The 18,111-nt window shown below is 38.8% G+C and overlaps 1 protein-coding gene across 7 annotated transcripts in view; it reads right to left on the reverse strand.

The window, feature by feature from the left end:
• Positions 1 to 3,976: 3,976 nt before the first annotated feature.
• TRAF3 (TNF receptor associated factor 3) overlaps positions 3,977 to 18,111 on the reverse strand; it is a 171,647-nt gene continuing 157,512 nt past the window's right edge. For all 7 annotated transcript variants that reach the window (XM_043983792.1, XM_043983790.1, XM_043983791.1 and 4 more), the window contains 3 exons: positions 12,218 to 12,358; positions 5,508 to 5,682; positions 3,977 to 5,349 (listed from right to left, as the gene is read on the reverse strand). In XM_043983792.1, the coding sequence (XP_043839727.1) occupies positions 4,778 to 5,349; positions 5,508 to 5,682; positions 12,218 to 12,358 (888 nt within the window). In that variant the 3' untranslated portion in view covers positions 3,977 to 4,777. The remainder of the gene's footprint in view (positions 5,350 to 5,507; positions 5,683 to 12,217; positions 12,359 to 18,111) is intronic.

The raw sequence follows: 18,111 nt of genomic DNA on the forward strand, positions 1-18,111 counted from the left end.
CAATTCAGTCAAAAAACTAGTCAGTTTTGGTGGTGGTGGTAAAGACATTCAAATCAGTTTCATAAAATCATAGAATGTTAGAGCTAGTAGAGACCACAGGGGTCATCTGGTTCAACATTCCTCATTCTAGAGATGAGGAAACTGTAGTTCAGAGAGAGGAAGAGATTTGCCAGTCTGACAGGCAGCAAGGGTCAGACCCAGGTCTTTTCATGTCCAGTCCGGCTTTCTTTCCACTCCACTATACATGACGATCAAAAGTAGTTCCTACATAACTTGTCTGTTTGACTGACTTACTTTTCATCTGGTTAATTTGGTATGTGGAGACACGGGCTTCAGAGAGGTGTTTTTCCTAAGTCTCAGATTTCTACACTCCATGTTTCTGAAGAAGAGTCAATCAGAAGGCATCTATCCTGGGGATGGACTACTAACTAGACTGAAGTCATGAACATTAGCCATTAAAATAGAAGACCTCTTCTCGGCCTACTTTACTTGCATAGTTAACATTTATCAAGGCATTAAAACTATGAGAGTGCCATTGAATCTCAACATCTGGGAGAGCACAGTCACTTTCTTATTTGACACCTTTAGCTCGATTATTTAATTTTTATGAATTTTATTCTCTATCAGTCATATACATGAATACTGGATTTTTTTTTTTTGGATGAAGGACTAATGCAATCTCTTTTTAGCCAGCCCAGAAGCTGGATGAAGGTTTTTTTAGCTTTAGAAGATGTCTGAAACTATGGTCATTGACAGTACTCCTTCCCAGCTGACTAAATAAAATGACACCCCAACATTCATATTATTCAACACTTTAAAACCCTAAAGGATACAAAGCTCTTCCATATCTTGTTCGAAAGACTTTTCGGTCACATCCCAGGCAAAAGTTCTACCTTCCAAACTTGCCTTCTAGTGTGGCAGAAAACCAGCTTAGAAGAGAACCTGGTTTGGATCTTCATTGGGTTGCAAATCTTTACAAATTACAGATGAATATTAGGCATTGAAGTTGCATCACTACATATTAGATATTTTCTGTTTTTGTTACACACACAAATTAGGTAACAAGACCTGCTGGTATGGAAGAGTGGGCCAACAATACATACAAAAGTCCCAGTCCACTGAATATGAACAGTCATGCCAGCAATGACAGGATTTAAAGATGGTTGATAGTGCTACAATTCCTATCAAATTAGGGAAATAGCATGTGAAATCATCCAGTGAGTGATTTTCCAGCATGGTTCCAATTATACTGAGAGAGGGAGAGGGAGAGAGGGAGAGGGAAAGGAAGAGAGGGGAGGAGAGGGAGGGGAGGAGAGGGAGGGGAGAGAGAGAGAGAGAGAGAGAGAGAAAGAGAGAGAGAGAGAGAGAGAGAGAGAGAGAGAGAGAGAGAGAGAGAGAGAGAGAGAGAGAGAGAGAGAGAGAGAGAGAGATGGTAGGGAAAAACTGCAAAAGTGGTTTTAGAGGCAGGAACAAGTTCTTATTTCCATTATTAAATTTATCAGAAAAATTAAGTAGATAAATTCATGCACAGATAGTTAACTTTGTTTTTAATTACTGGAGCAGTTTTGTTATGTTGGAAATTTGTCACTCAGTAATAATAAAGAAGGTGCACATATACACAGAGCATCTAACACACGGAAACATTCAACTCCTAGTAGGCTTTTGAAAATGTTGGGGAATTTAGTTCTCCGACCATGCTAGAGCAGACCACTGCCTCATAGGAATGAGCGGCATCTGGCTGTTTGGGAACACTAGTACGGACAGAAAAAAAGGTCATTGAAGAGGTTCTAGTTATGCCAACTATCGGTAGCAAAACAGAAAAGACTGAAAAAGCTCTTTGACAAGTTGGGCATATTTGAGAGAAAGAGACAAAATCCAAAGAGTATAGTGAAAAAATTGTTCCAATAAATACTAACCTAATTACTAAAAGACTATAAGACATAACAGCACCTCCTTGCTCTAGGTGATATTTCACAGTTTTACTGAAATTAAATACTATGGGCTTCACGTGTTGGAAAGCTGAGGGAGAAAATTTCTACCTTATTCAACCAATAGTCTTAGTCTGGGAAGTCTATTTGGAGAGGTCCTACCATAAAGGGAATGGATGCTTCAGTGCAATGCTTCCAGGTAATCCCCAGCTCAAACCAGGATTCAATCTAAGGAGGGGGATTTCTTTACAAGGCCACAAATGTTTTTGTATTTCTTTTAAAATTTCAGACAATCATATGTGGTTTTCTGTGTTGGAAAAAAAAGTCCTTGGGAGCAGTCCCTATTGGTGACCATGGTCTCAGTAAAGAGACCCGAGGCCCACTATGAGAACTGCCAGGCTGCCTGCATCCAAAAGCCTCTTAGGAGCACACACACACCTGAACAAGACCCAGGGCACACCCAGGGCATACCTTCGAGGTAACAGTGGTTTTAGGTGGGCAGCCTGTAAAATACTGCAGCTGTCAGATCTTCTGCAGGAAGTCTTCCTCAATGAATAGTGACAGAAACATATGAGTCAAATTAGGTCTTATGTGATGGCACTAATGGGTGGTGTCCCCCACCCCCCCCACCCCGAAAAGGAATATCAAGGTGATGAAGAAAAGGAAAAGGAAGTCAAGTAACAATAGATGGAATGTTTGTGCTACTTAAACAATAGGTTGTACTGGAACAGGTGCTTGGAAAACCAACGAAGACCACTTATGGTACTGAATACTTATGGTATGTGTTGAATTACTGTTTGTAATTGGAAAGTCCTTCCTGCAGGCACTGTATGTGAAGGCACACCCATGACAGACAATAGCACCAGAGACGAGGTGAACTACAGAGGCATGAATCCAACTGTCCCCATGCTACAGATTGTAGAACTAGCCCAACAGGCAGGCAGTCTGAGGAGCACCACCCAACTGGCCAATAGTGGGGGTGCAAATTTCTCTTGAATGTGGCACAGATGCGGTAGTTCATAACACATTGGTTTTGCCTAAGAAGCACCCATCAAGGTTTAGCACCCATCGATGTTAAGAAGCACCCATAGAACATGGTGCATAGTAAAAGGTAAAAGACAGGAGATAGGTCATCAGACTCCTAATCACAGTCAGACCATTAAGAGAAGAAGGTAAACGGGGTTTGAGAAAAAGCCTTCTGGGAAAACTTGGGCTGTGCCAATTGAAGCCTATATAGCATTTCCCTGCAAAAGAGATGGATGATAGGGATGTCTGTGAGTCTGCCTCAACAAGTCATCCCTGAGGGGAGATGCAATTTACATTTTGAGAAAGCCCAGATGAGCCCATTTAGTCATATGCACTGCCCTCTTCCATGCAGAGGTATGGAAGAGGATCTAATTTTCTACTCCACATTAGCCTTGGGGATGGGATCAAAGCCCTAAGTCCAAGCTCCGTGGGAGCAGTGTGGGAAAACTGCTGGGGCCTGAAGATTTGGAATCCACAACAATCAAGCAATGGGAGCTCCAGAGGCCAAAGGGACAGCTTGGCTTTTTGTCAGTATGTATAGGAAATCGTTGAGGGGCCCTTGTCTGGACAGAGTCCACAGGTGACAACAGAAAAGTCTGGTGGAGCTATCATCTTCTCTAATTTAACTGAGTACAAACCTATGGTATCAGAGCAGCACGTCACATCTAAGGCACATGTACATGATGCCACCATCACAACGTAAAGACTTCACTTTCGGAGATCTTTAACAAAATGCAGCAATTGGGACAGAATGAAGAAACGTATCTAAAGGGACCACTTTCTGCATCAATCACCTTTCCCACCCCCCCCCCGAACACTAAGCATCTTGGAGATTTAATATTTGTGTCATCAGCGATAGAGAGATCGTTTGAACACATGGGGCAGAGCTTTAAAAACCTACAGGATTTTTGTTTAGAACTTCAGAGTTCAACAAATGCCCTATTTTAGGGTGAAAACAATTATAAATCTGAGAATGATGCACGGCATCCATGAGCAATTTTTCTTTCTTAATAATTTTGAAGTAGTGTCATTAACTACGACATATATTGTAGGTTTACATTTCTAACGAGAAATAACAACAGATTGAATATTTTCTTTCCTATCACAAGTGATAACCAGTGTTTGATATTTTACATTTTCTTCCAAGAAATATCAGTCTATCAACATTTTAAAGTAAGATGTTTGTGTTAATAATTATCAGTAAAACTTTAAATCAAGAAATGATTCTGAATTTGGAGACTGAGTACTTCAGGGTCTTCTGACAAACAAATTCTTAAAACAGAGACCAGGTGAGGCCTTAAAAATAGACAATATATTGTATTTGAAACAAGATTGCACTTTGCTTTTTTTGAATGAATATATCAGAACTGCATTATGATTTCATCATTTCTTCTTTTACTTAACATGCTGACATATCCAGCTAATCCCACATGTGAATTTTTTGGTGTTCTAGTTTAAGGAAGAAAAATCATATCTGTTTTGTTTGTTTGTTTTTTTTTTTTGCTTAGCATATGTCTTTCTACCTCAATTAACTAGATCTTTAAAAATAAAAATTAAAATTCTCTGATAGTAATATTTATCCCAGTGAAGGATAAAGAATTCTTCAGAGTTGAAGTGTTGCTAGTTCTATTAGAAAATATACCAAGGTATGATTTCTTAATGGGTTGCTACTTCACCATTGGACCCTATGCAATTATGCCTTCAGACTCTTCTTTCTGTTCCATAAGGCCCTCTGCTGAGCTTAGGACCTCATTGAAGACAGACTGGCTCAAAACCCCGAAGTGGGGTTACCTGTTGCTTAAATCCATTTCCCCATTTACTTGTCAGGGGTCTGGCAGATCCGATGTATCCACTATGACTTTAATAAAAATAGTATCATCTTTAATATACGTCCCATTTTCTAGAACAGTTTGGGCCACAAAGACAGGGCAACCAGAAGCAATGTTCATCTCTCCGGTAGGTTTCTTGAAACTACTGCTGTTTGGGTCAGGTTTGAAAGCATCTCCTAAATGACGTCGAGAAGATCCCTGATCCATTAGCATGAGAGTCACTTTTTGTTTAAATGGCCAAGGAAGCAAAGCATCATATTCTCCACGCATTATGACAAAAAACAAAGACAAGTGAGTTCCTTTTCCCATCCCATCCCCATTAAGGTAAACCCTAGCACACATCTTATAGCCGAAGTAGCCAGTATAGAAAGGCTGGCTGTACAGTGATAAGGTCTTCCCCATTACAGCTTCTTGCTTCCGCCGTTTATAATCTCGAATTTTCCAGATTAACACCCCATTGTAGCTGGCAGTTTCTAGGACTTGGAATCGGAGGTCCATGTCAGCCAGTCGAATATCGTGAACACTTAGCATCTGGTCATGTCTGCTCAACTGTGTCTCAAGCAAGCCTAAAAGAGAGTAAGGGAAAGAAATAGAAGCATTCAACTACATTGTGACAATTTTCCCTTGGAGAAAATATGTTCAATGGGATGGAGAGATTCCAGCTGTTCTTTATCTCAAGGAGATGGTGAGACATTCCCCACTCTTCCTGCCCTTCCTTCCTCACCTGTGTTTCGTGCTGCTTGTCCTGCAGTTTTATCCACGCTTTCCAGTTCTGTAACTCGATTCTGGAGGGATTCCACACTGCTTTTCATGCTGTCGGCCTCCTCCCAGTTTTGTCGGAAGGGACGTATCTCTTTGTCCAGTTCTTTCAGCTTTTCAGCCTGACTATCAATCACTCGCTTTCCAATACAAAGAGGATGAAAAAGCAAAACCAATTAGAAATGTTTGAAAGTGCATTAAACATGAAACAGAACAACAACAACAAAAAAGGGAATATAACTACATTAGTGAGGTCAAAGATGATCAGAAACTCAAGTAAAAATAATGACTAAGTTTAATGAAATTTATTATAGGAACTTCAATTCCTAGTTTCAATGCCGTACAAAAAACCCAGAGGGTTTTTTTGTTTATGATGAATATATTGCTTTTCTAGATTTCCTTTTCAATGAAAATCAATTATTTTAACATACAGCATCTGAAAGATGAGACAAGAGTAGATAACCAAGATAATTCTATACATATGAATTAAGGGCATCCTTGATGAGGGTGAGAAAGGAGCAAGCAGGCTTTTGTGAACATTTTCCAACAGACTTTATAGTCTTTATAGTCATATAATTTTCTGAAAGCTGTAGAAAATATGATTCCACTGTATATGTATACACACATACTTTTCTGAGTAAAATATGGCCTAAAAGTCTCTCTGCCAAAAAGGTACTGCCTAAGCTGGTATCCAAATTATACAGAATTCTTTTAATTATGTAGCAACAGAGAATACATTAATAATCAGAGCATTATCAAGAAAATTAAGTGGAGCATCAAATGAGATTCATATGCTTGTCAAAGGTGTTTGCCATCACCCAAGATGATATCTAACAGGAGTCCAAATAGAAGTGGGGCTCCCAACAATAAGTTGCTGGATGGACAACCCACAGAGCTGGTCCATACACAGATATATCTTCATAGACAATAAGCTGTTAGGGCCAGTTAGGTGGTGCAGTGGATAAAGCACCGTCCCTGGATTCAGGAGGACCCGAGTTCAAATGTGACCTCAGACACTTGACACTTAGTAGCTCTGTGACCCCGGGCAAATCACTTAACCCTCATTGCTCTGCCAAAAAAAAAAAAAAAAAAAAAGACAATGAGCTGTTAACTAATCTGGAGGAGGAAAGCAAACTGGATTGCATTTATGCAGGGCTTTTAATGTCTTTAAGTCTCATCTTCTGTCTTTGGCCTCAATATTCTTCTGGTGATGCTGTTTGGCTAAAAATGAGGGAATGTCCATTTTGGAAAAATTAGAGTTGAGTCACCCAAAGGACAACGGAGAGCTAACTGGAAGCTACAACACAATACCAATGAAGAATTGTACACAAGAAATGGCATAAAGGATATCATTAGAGAAATATGTGATGGGGAAAAGGTCATAATCATATGTCATAGTTAGATGATGAGCAAAGGATAACATATGAACTTCCCTTGTGCTCCATTGCTATCTATCTACCCAGTACCAAAAGAGCTAGAGGAAGTACATTGGGTGGATTTCCTAGGTAGGATTTATAGAAAGACATGGACAAAGGTCACACAAGAGAAGGATGGGTTGTAATTTGCATCATTGTTTACATGGAAGAGATCACAGATCCACTGAAGTATCAAATTTGCATATTTCATATTTTTATTTGGCTATTTTAAATAGTTTTTGGTAAAGTTGCATCCATTTCTTTCACATTCTCAATCTTGACCGTTAGCTTTGGGCTCTTTTCAGACACTACACACAATGTTGGTACTGGAAAGAGCTTTAAATATTATTTGGTCTAACCCCTTGTATTCAGAGGAGGAAGCTGAGGGACAAAGAGGTGAAATAACCTGTCCAAGGTACCAGAGCATCTCAATTGAATTGATTTGGTAGAAATCTCACCTACAGAGTCAGTGGTAGATTCCATCTGAACAACAATAAAATAAAAACAGGAATCATATAGTCATTTAGGTGACAAAAGTCATTTTACTGCCAGATTCTTGTCTGCTCTAATAGTGTCATGTACCAGTTTGTGACCATTCTCAGAAACCTAAAGGGGTTTTTCGATTCTAAAAAAAATTTGCATGTTTGAAAGATCATGACAATCCAAGGTAATTTAGATTTAAGTCACACTGTGAGAGTAATAAATTACCTTCAAGGGACAGTCCAACATTCACTGCATCTAAGGGGATAACCCTGTGGGTCCCCACTATCTCTACTTCTCCTTTTAGAAATTTATTTTTAAACATTTAAGTTTCAGTACATGTTGTTAATAATTAAAAGGAAACTATGAACATAACACATTTTTTACTTAGTTACCTGGTCTACAAATGTCTTCCTGTTTTTCTTCTTTCCAAGAAAGAACAGTCACTTGCATATTTAAAAATATGACAATAATATCTCAAAAGAATATAATTTTTTATGTGGACATGATTATTTTATTTTCAAACAAGTACAATGTACAGTAAAGACTCCAATATAGGAGTATGTGCCTCTGTGTGTGTGTGTGTGTGTGTGTGTATGTGTGTGTGTGTGTGTGTGTGTGTGTGTGTGAGAGAGAGAGAACTTGATTTTTTTCAGTAAGAAGGGAAGTTCTATTGAAGGTGGAGAAAGATCTGCTTTTAGAAATAATCTGATTACTCTGATGTACTACAATCCTATAAACTAGAGTCCAAATGAATACTAATAAGCATTTTGTATTCCCCTGATAGGTTGTAATGAGGCAAGGGACTGTCTTTTGTCTTTGTATCCTCCACATTGCCTGGCAACAGTAGACACTTAATAAAAGCTTGTTGATTAATTAGTTAATTGAAGTAAAATCAGGTAAGCTAGTAGAAACCAGAGTTCATAATAAGCCTGTTCAATAAAATTTATTCAAGCATTTGAGTTCTGAATTCAATGTACTTATGTCTAATTTATAAGACTGAACTAGAGACAGAAGACTTGGTCCCTATTCTGCCACTTATTGGGCACAGGAATTTGACGAAGTCACTATCTACTTTGGGCAGAGTGACTCATCTGTAATACGAGGAATATAGCCCCGGCCTGCCTCCCTTCTCAGAGTGTTGCGAGGACTGAATCATACAAGACAATCTATGGGAAGGTGCTTTGAAAACTGCCAAGAATGACACAAATGTGAGGGATAATTGGGGTTTACCATAAGCCTCTATCTGAAGTATCACAAATGTTCAATTACAGAGGCTTGAGTTTACTTCCAAATAAGATTAAATGGAGCAGAGCTGTGTAGCATTATGTATGGAACAGGATATAAACATGTAGGTCAATTCTGTTCTGTGTGGACACTAGTAATACAAAACTATCACCTCTATTTCATACTTGGTTCATGAATGGAACAAGTGAGTTCTAAGGTGTCACATGGTGCAACAATCTGAACTTTATGCAACTCATAGATGATGAAAAGGCCCAAGTTGCATCTGGAAACCACTTAAGAGCAGTAGACTTAAGAGTAGTTTCCAGGCATAGCAAAGGAGGAAAATATTTATTTTTAAATGGACCTTTTAACCTGTACATATGGAATAATTTGAGTGGAAGGTGGCAATGAATACTTTCTACCTATAAGTCATGAACATGATTTCATCTATAGCTTATAACAAGATGAGTTTCTATACATGGGATTTACAATCAACACCCTTTACAAATTTATCAAATAATCAATACCATGAGTTATTCTCTTATCTAACTGGTTGACACATCTCAATATTCTAATAACTGGTACCTTTGCATGAATGCTACATATAAATAAGATACATTTTGAATAGAGTAACATAGAAGGAATAGCTTAAAATGAATTCAGAACTTCTTTCTGAGTTTGAGATAGATACTTTCACAGAATATATCTAAAATCAAATTTTTTTTTGGGGGGGGGAATGAGGGTTAAGTGACTTGCCCAGGGTCACACAGCTAGTAAGTGCCAAGTGGCTGAGGCCGGATTTGAACTCAGGCCTTCCTGAATCCAGGGCTGGTGCTTTATCCACTGCGCCACCTAGTTGCCCCCATCTAAAATCAATTTAAATCCACTTCAATATCACACAAATTTGTGCTCTTGTGACTCCCTTAATCTCAGGATCTTTTCCTCAGTGCTTTTGGATGTGGTGAAGTGATTAAATTCTGATCACATGACTTTGACCTCTCTTAGTTTCATTTTCCTCATCTGTAAAATGGCCACAACGTCTTTACTACCTATTTCTTATGAGGGAAGGAAGTATTTTGTAAACCTTAAAAAGCCACAGAGATTTTAGTTGTAATAAATATTATTTTATGCCTGTAAATGACTATGAGAAATAAGCTTTCTAATAATATATAGAATTCTCTCTTTTCTGAAGTACTTCTAGGCCACACATTTCAGGAAGGCTAATTTCAGGACTACTATCCTTCCTAGTACAATATTTAAAATGGGAGACTGAACAGTTACAAAGACTATTATGAATCCATATTTAAGGAAACATAGGATCCATGCACGGATCCATCCAATAGTCCAGAGGGGAGTACAACAATGACTTTGATCGTGGGCTAAATATCTATGGTTTTTGAAATACATGGATGAGTGTGTTTCAAACTGTAGCCAAGTACTTAGTACTTGTGAGGCCTAGGGTTGATCATTTAACCCCTTGGGACCTCAGTTTCTATGTCTGCAAAATAAGGAGCTTCAGCGGGAAGATTTCAAAGGTTCCTTCTGGGTCTACTTTTATGACTTTACAATCCTATGTATACGCAAACAAAACACATGTGTTGGAGAAGTGGCCATTTGTCGGATAGATAATGTGAAGAACAGAAATTCAATGAAAATTTAACAGTGCCTGCTCTGCTCTGGGTACCATGCTTTGTGCTAGGGATACAAAGATAAGAACGAATTCCTCCCCTTAAATATCTTATGCTCTGGAGGAAACAACATGTTTGTAAGGAATAGAAAAACCTATTCAGAATAATCAATCGGGGCAGCTAGGTGGCGCAGTGGATAGAGCACTGGGTTTGTAGTCAGGAGGACCCGAGTTCAAATCCGGCCTCAGACACTTAATACTTACTAGCTGTGTGACCCTGGGCAAGTCACTTAACCCCAATTGCCTCATCACCCCCCCCCCCCAAACAGAATAAACGATCAATAATTTTTGTGACGTTGTGGGATGGGGAGAGAGAAGCATTAATGAGTGAGAGAATCAAGAAAGGCCTCTTGGAAGAGGCAACACCTAAGCTGTACTTTGGGGGAAACAAGGGGTTCAGAGAGCTAGAAGTGAAAAGGGCCATAAGATATCTTGATTTACCGGTTTGTGCTTTATAGTCTCCTCACATTCCCTTGTATTTGCATCTCTCTACAAAGATTGTGTCAGGCCCAGGGATGTGATGGATAGAGAGCAAGCCTCAGAGCTAGGGAGACATGGATCCAAGTGTTGCCTCTGACCCTCCAACTTAATAATGCTGGGCAAAATCCTGAATCTCTGTGCTTCTGAGGAAATTCTCGAAGACTGGAAGTGGTAAAGCAGGTGCTGATTTTCATTGGTAAGTGGGAGTGCCTTCATGTTGTATCCCTCCCATCATCAGAAGAACAGACATCCCTCAGGGGAAGAGGCTGGGGTGTGTGTGTGTGTGTGTGTGTGTGTGTGTGTGTGTGTGTGTGTGTACATACCATGCACACAGCACCTAGCACTGCGCCTCAGGCATAGCAGGTGTTAGTTAAATCAGTGTTTGTGGAATTGAACTTCTAGAGTCAGTCACCTCATTCCTACCCCTCTCTCCCATACCCTGTAACTTGTAAGGTTTCTGAAGGAAGTGAATGGTCTCATTTCTGTATCATGCACCTGGTATTTTGCACAAAGTCGATATTTAATCGCTATTTGTGAAATTGAATTGAGCTTGATTTATATAGGACTCCTCAGTACTTTGATTACATGAACATCGGAACAAAGGCACCAAAGTTCAGTGGTTTGACCAAGAAACAGGGCAACGGTAAAAACAGGCACTGAAACTCAAACTCCCGGTGCCTACGGCTGTGCTAATCACTAAACCATGTTTCCTCTTGACTCTTTATTTCGAATCGTACTGTAAGACTATTGAAATGGAGAAAGTATCGCCATTCTATTCATGAAATTAACAGACATTCACAGCCTCCCCTGCAGTCCAGTTTCTACTGCCTCAAAAAACACATGGAGCCTGGGAGCAGCTAGATATGGTGCTCAGTGAATCCTTAGGTGAAGGGGACTCAAGGAGCAGAACAGAGGAAGTTTCAGTTTTATGCACAGGATACCTCAGATACTGGGAAATTCCAGGCAGGCCCTTGGTCTCTAGGTGTGCATCAGTGAATATATGTGTAATGATTATTAATGTACATAGCATTATGGAAAACAACTGATGCTCTTGACAGGTACTGGGGAACTAGCAAAATGGAAAGAGAAAAATCATAAGAATTTAGTTTGGCTGCGTCAAATACTAATTACGAACATGTATTTTAACTTTTTCACACTTATTTCTTTTTTTTCCACACTTATTTCTAATTACCATGCTGGAAATAACAATCATAAATATCATTAAAGGTGTCGGATTAACCTATATAAGATCTCACGAAATACTGTTCTTGTTAAAAAAATAAAAATTAGTTTTCATTTTACTGTCACACTAGAAAAGCCCTACAGTAGAAAATAGAGCATGCAACTTTTACCTTAACTTAATGGTAGAGTTTCAGTGATGCTTACCTGTAGATGAAGTATTTTGGATTCGTTATTCCGGAGCATTTCTTTTTGTCTTTCAATTTCTATCTCAAAGCTACATATCTGATTGTGTAAACTTTGTATACTCTTGTTTTTTTCTACACTTTCATTCTGTAGCAAAGAAACCTGTTAAGAAAATTCTACAATTAATTCACCAATATATGATTAGATGCTATCAAATAATATCAAATAATTAAAAGGGGATGGGCCATTTGGATCGATCATTTCATCACTCTCTCTTGTGATTCAGACTATCAGCTGATCTGTCTGACCTGTAACTTAAAAGCTGTAGAGAATTTGCTAGGGCAATGAGAGGTTATGTGACATTCCCAGGGTCACACAGCCAGTTTGTGTCAAAGTTGGGTCTTGGTCAGCCCTTGGTCTTCTTTACTTTAAAGCCAGCTTCTTACCCACAACCCATGCATCTTCTTTAAATAATACTGATGCAAAAATGAAATTTTATAATAAAGCCAGGCATTCTCCACTGCCAAAGGAAGGAGGGAATCTGTCTCCAACATTGAAAGGGAGTCGTCTTGAATAATATAGGGAGGGGACCTGTAGATCTATTTGGTAAATTCTAGTCCAACAAATGTACTGAAATGTAGACAGTAATACACCATATGCTACTGTTTGGTTATATCATAAAATATAAGAAACGATTACAGTTTCTACTACTGTCATAACTATTATAATAGTTGATTCTTTTTTGGGGGGGCAGAGCTATGAGGGTTAAGTGACTTGCCCAAGGTCACACAGCTAGTAAGTGTCAAGTGTCTGAGGGCAGATTTGAACTCAGGTCCTCCTGAATCCAGGGTCGGTGCTTTATCCACTGCGCCACCTAGCTGCCCCTCAATAGTTGATTCTTGCTGACATAAATTGGGGAGGCAATATTAAACCATTCAAAAATTAAATGGTGCTGATGGAATTCAGAAAGTCTAACAAAGCATGATCAATCCCACTAGATCAGGGGAGATAAAAATGGATTCCAAGTATTCCCAGGATATTCAGAGAAAGGGTATGTATAATAACATTAATCCTTCAGTCCTTTTTTGCCAGAAAAATACCTATTATTTTACTACCTGTTTGAGGCAGGCTTTTGGGAGAGTTTTCCCGAAAGACGCAGAAGAGGATCTGTTCTGGACCTGTGTAATATGCATTTATAATATGTAATATGTATTTCTGAAAATACTAACATAAAATTCATTTGGAAAAATTCTAAAATACCAAGAGCCTATGACAGCAACCAGCTGTCACCATATGGAAAGCATTAACTATTTTTCTTATACTTAAAATATAGAAACCTTCATTTCGGCATGCTCCTGTTTTATTGATTGCTTCTGCTTAAAATAGGCCCACAAGAACAACTATAGGAGATAGCTCTCTAAAGTCACTAGGATGACAGTTATACAGAAATACTGGAAGGATCTGGGATTTTATCAGTGTCATTTTCTCATTCAATCACAGTGTCTATGACTCAGGACATAGATTCTAAGGAATTGTCCGAAGTACAGAGAAGTCAAGCAATTTGCCCAGGGTCACACAGCAGGTAACTGACTATAAAAAGAGAGGATCCTCTTTACTCCATGCCCATCACTCTGTCCACTATGGCACGTTGCTCTCTCATGTATAAAATGGCATGAGCAGGAGTGGGTGATACCAATACTCAATATTTTTCTTTTCACACAATATAGCACAGGAGTGATTTTTATGCACAAATACCATTCACTAGGCCAAGGCAAATAGCTAAATCTGACATTTCTATTTATTAAAAAAACCTAACATTTTTATCCAGAATTATAAACCTTTAACTTCTCATGGGCAAAATATGATTTCTCATTGTACCAAAAAGAATTTATATTATGTTATGTAGTTTTTTATTACACCAATAATGCATGCCTTCTCTTGGTCACCAAAAACTATTTTCCTTTAGAGACTAGAGTCAATGTCTACTTACTAAAGTTTTTCTAATTTCTCAAACTTCTAATTCCACTATCTCCAGTGAATTAATTTTCATTCCTAAAAGATGTAATCTTCATCGTATTCATAGGGACAGTGCTCTTTGGCGTTAACAATTTCAATGGTCTTTTCTAAAGGGGAAGTCCTACCCTCACCTCTCCTAAGGGTCCTAATCTTCATATGAGAATTAACCAATCAATCAGCATTTATTAAGTGCCAATTATATGTCAGACACTGTGCTATGGATACAGAGATGAGGCATAAAATAACACCATTTCTCAAGAAGCCCCTCATTTTTCACTAGCTATACTTTTGAGTTCTCTAAAATTCTCCATCATCCCCTTGCATCAGATATCATCAGATATCTTCCATTCCCTCCCTTCAACTTCCTCCAATAATCTAAGCTCCTTGAAGTCACAGACTGTCTTTTTTTAATTTGTATATATGTATCTCCAATGCCTGGCATGTAGAGGGTACTTAATAAATGTTTAATGACTGACTTTGGTGGGTTTTTTTTGGGGGGGGGGCAGGGCAATGAGGGTAAAGTGACTTGCCCAGGGTCACACAGCTAGTAAGTGCCAAGAGTCTGAGGTCAGATTTGAACTCAGGTCCTCCTGAATCTAAGGTTGGTGCTTTATCCACTGCGCCACCTAGCTGCCTCTCCCCCATTTTTAAAATGACTGGCTACTGAAGAAACTTATTACCTTCCTTCAGAAGGGACAAGAACAAGAATATAAAGAGAGTAAATACAAATAAAGGTAGTTGAATTTAAGGCAACTGGAGAAGAAGGGCACTAGCTGTTACGGGGATCTAGAAAAGTTTCATGCAGAAAGGGGTGCCTTCATTGCATCTTAAAGGAATAGAGGGATTCTTTGAGGCAGAATTGAGGAGGCAGGCCAGTGCATTCCAGGGATAGAGGTTGGCCATGCAAATGTACTGAGACAGGAGACAGAGTGGAACAGAGTGTAAGGAGCACAGACACAGCCAGTTTGTCCAGATGAGGGCTTCTTAAACTTTTTCCACTCAAAACTCCTTTTCACCTGAGAAATTTTTACATGACCCGGGGTATACAGGTATATAAAATATCATCAATTTTTTTGCAACCCCCACATTCAGTGATGTGACCCCAATCTGGGGCTGTGAGCCACAATTTAAGAAGCTAGGGTCTAGATCCAAATCCAGGAGGGAAAACAATAAAAAACCTGACTGGAGAGATAGGTTGTGAAGGGCTTTCAAAGCTAAATGGAGGTTTCTATTTGATCCTGGAGGTAATATAGAACTCCTGGGGCTTAAGGAATAGGATACTGACACATATATACAGGAAAAATGTATAGAAAAAGAAGAGCCCTGGAAAAAAAAATCTTGTAGTTAGGGTACACGATATGGATTTTGATCCAATCAAAGGAAACAGAGAAGAAATGGCCAGAATTAAAAACCTCAGGAAGAGAGAGTATTCAGAAAGAGACAGAGGTCAACAGTGTAAAATGTTGTGGAGACTTCAAGAAGGAAGAGGAAGAAAAGACCATAAGCTTTGATAATTAAGAGATCATTGCTAACTTTGGAGAGGACAGTTTAAGTTTAGTGATGAGGTGGAAAGCCAGATTGTAAAGCGTTAAGTGATGGGTGATAGGAGAGGAAGTAGAAGCAGGGAGTTTTAAGGTTTTATAGTTTGTTTTTTCTGAAAAAGGAAGAAAGGTAAAGAACAATAGCTTTTGAGGGGGTGCTAAGAGTCTAGTGAAAGTTTTTAAGGAAGGAGGAGACTTGGGTATGTTTAAGGCAGTAGGGAAGGAACCAGTAGCTAGGGAAAGGCAGGAGTTTAGAGAGAGCAGTTTGTTGTAAAAGGCAGGAGGATGGGGGCTGAAACGCACATGGAGAAGGGCTGGCCTTGGCAAAGAGAAGGGTCATCTCATTATCAGAGACTCTGGGAAAGGAGGAAGGAATAGGGGATTGTGTAAAGACATTTTGAGATGAGGAGAAAGGGAGAAGAAGCAATTCCTGGTGAATAGCCCCAATTCTCAGTAAAAGAATATACCAAATAGATATCATAGCCAAGTTCTATTTTTTAATCTTAAAAATTAATTTAATTAATTGAAAATTAATCTATGTTTAAGCTGCCAACAATAAGTAACACTGCTTTTTTCTCATGCCTACCAAAAAGAAGTGGCAGGCTCGTCATCCCTTTATGCCCTTGTTTTTTTTTTTTTTTTTTTTTTTTTTTTGTGGGGGATTGGGTATTAAGTGACTTGCTCAAGGTCACACAACTAGTAAGTGTCAAGTGTCTCAGGCTAGATTTGAACTCAGGTCCTTCCTCCTGAATCCAGGGCCAGTGCTTTATCTACTGCGCCACCTAGCTGCCCCAATAATAACAATCCTACTACTTCAAATTAGAATTTTTAGAGCCATGTCTGGAATGAACAACCTTGGCATCAGCATACATTCAGATTTCTCTAAAGATATAAAAAAATCAAAGCTATACCACATCCTTAAACAATTACCAAAAAAGGCAAGACTTTCATATTTATTGAACTGATACATTAAACTTTAGTTCTCATCTGTAGTATTCAGGCCTCTGCCTTGCCATAGCTAGTGATATTTTAATTAAATAAAACTCTATTCGAAAAGGAAAAATATTATTGCCACCTTTCTCTAAGGGAAGCCATGTGATATGTGGCTAGCTATTCTGGTAATCTGGTATGTCCTGGGATTTCCAGTGATTCAAACCATTCGTTCTAAACTGGAAAAAGACTACAAAGCAGGAAGTGAGGAAATTAACAATAATGATAATCACCCAAAGATAAAAATGCTCCAGCAAGTTCATTCTAGTAGCCCTTGGAAGAAGCCTTGGAAACAGTACCTTTCACATTTATAATGTTTTGAAAACTGGATCAAGTGTTGTAGGGGAAAAAAGTAGACAATTTGTCAAAATATTATGTACAGGTTGAACTAGATTAACTGAAAAAGTGAAACTAGAACTACAGCCTCTGTCTGATTAGATTACTTCTGCCGAAGTACAAAGATTACAGTAAACTATCTCTCAGGAGTCACAAGAGTGGAAAAATTAAAATTGCACAATCGACTCGGTGTTAGGATAGAAAACATACTAGAATAGTTAAAAATGTAAATGAACCTTAATCCTATGCATATGATAAAAAATAGAAAGTGAAAATAAAGGTAGATGTCTGTGTAACGTTCAGAGAAAAGACCAGATTGTGACAATGCAAGTAGCGATGTAGCACGGAGGAGAGTCAGAAACCGTGGGCTGGAACACTGGCTTTGGCATTTACTTGCTGTGACCTCTCTGGGCGAATCAGCCCCTCTGAGGCTTTGTTTCCCTCTCTGTAAAAGAGGGATGAATCCTGCCCTACTTAGCTCACAGGGTTACTGGGGGGGAAAGCACTGTTACTGGAGATTTTATTCCCAGCAAATCCTGAGAACAATTCAGTACATGCTCAGAAAACACAGCAAGAATGAGTGACACCTGGAACCTCTGTTTGATTTGGCTGTTTAGATACAGATCCTTATTTTTGGGTTCCATTTGTGAATGCATTATAAAACAGCACTTTTGAGAAAGCTAATCCATCTTTATTCTGCTCTTCAAGAAGATTACTTGGCAATTTAAAAAGATGTTATTTAGAATTAGAAAGTGTCTCGTTCTATGTAGAATTAAAATGTTTTGCTTTACAATCCTGGGTTTCCTCCAATACCTTTCCCATAAGGATTTTCCTTCAAAACTGCTTGAGGTAGCCTTCAAACCTCAAGGTCAAGAGAAAATAAAAACTTAAAGTGAAGCTGGAGATTCTATTTTGACAAATAAACCACAACTCGGGGATTCTGTAATACCCTGTCTGGGACTCACTTTCCTCATTTATAAAGTGAAGGGAAGTATTAGATTAAGTGATCTCTAAAGGCCTCTACAACTCTAA

This window comes from Dromiciops gliroides, chromosome 2, assembly GCF_019393635.1.
Source record: "Dromiciops gliroides isolate mDroGli1 chromosome 2, mDroGli1.pri, whole genome shotgun sequence".
In the NCBI taxonomy this organism is placed as follows: domain Eukaryota; kingdom Metazoa; phylum Chordata; class Mammalia; order Microbiotheria; family Microbiotheriidae; genus Dromiciops; species Dromiciops gliroides.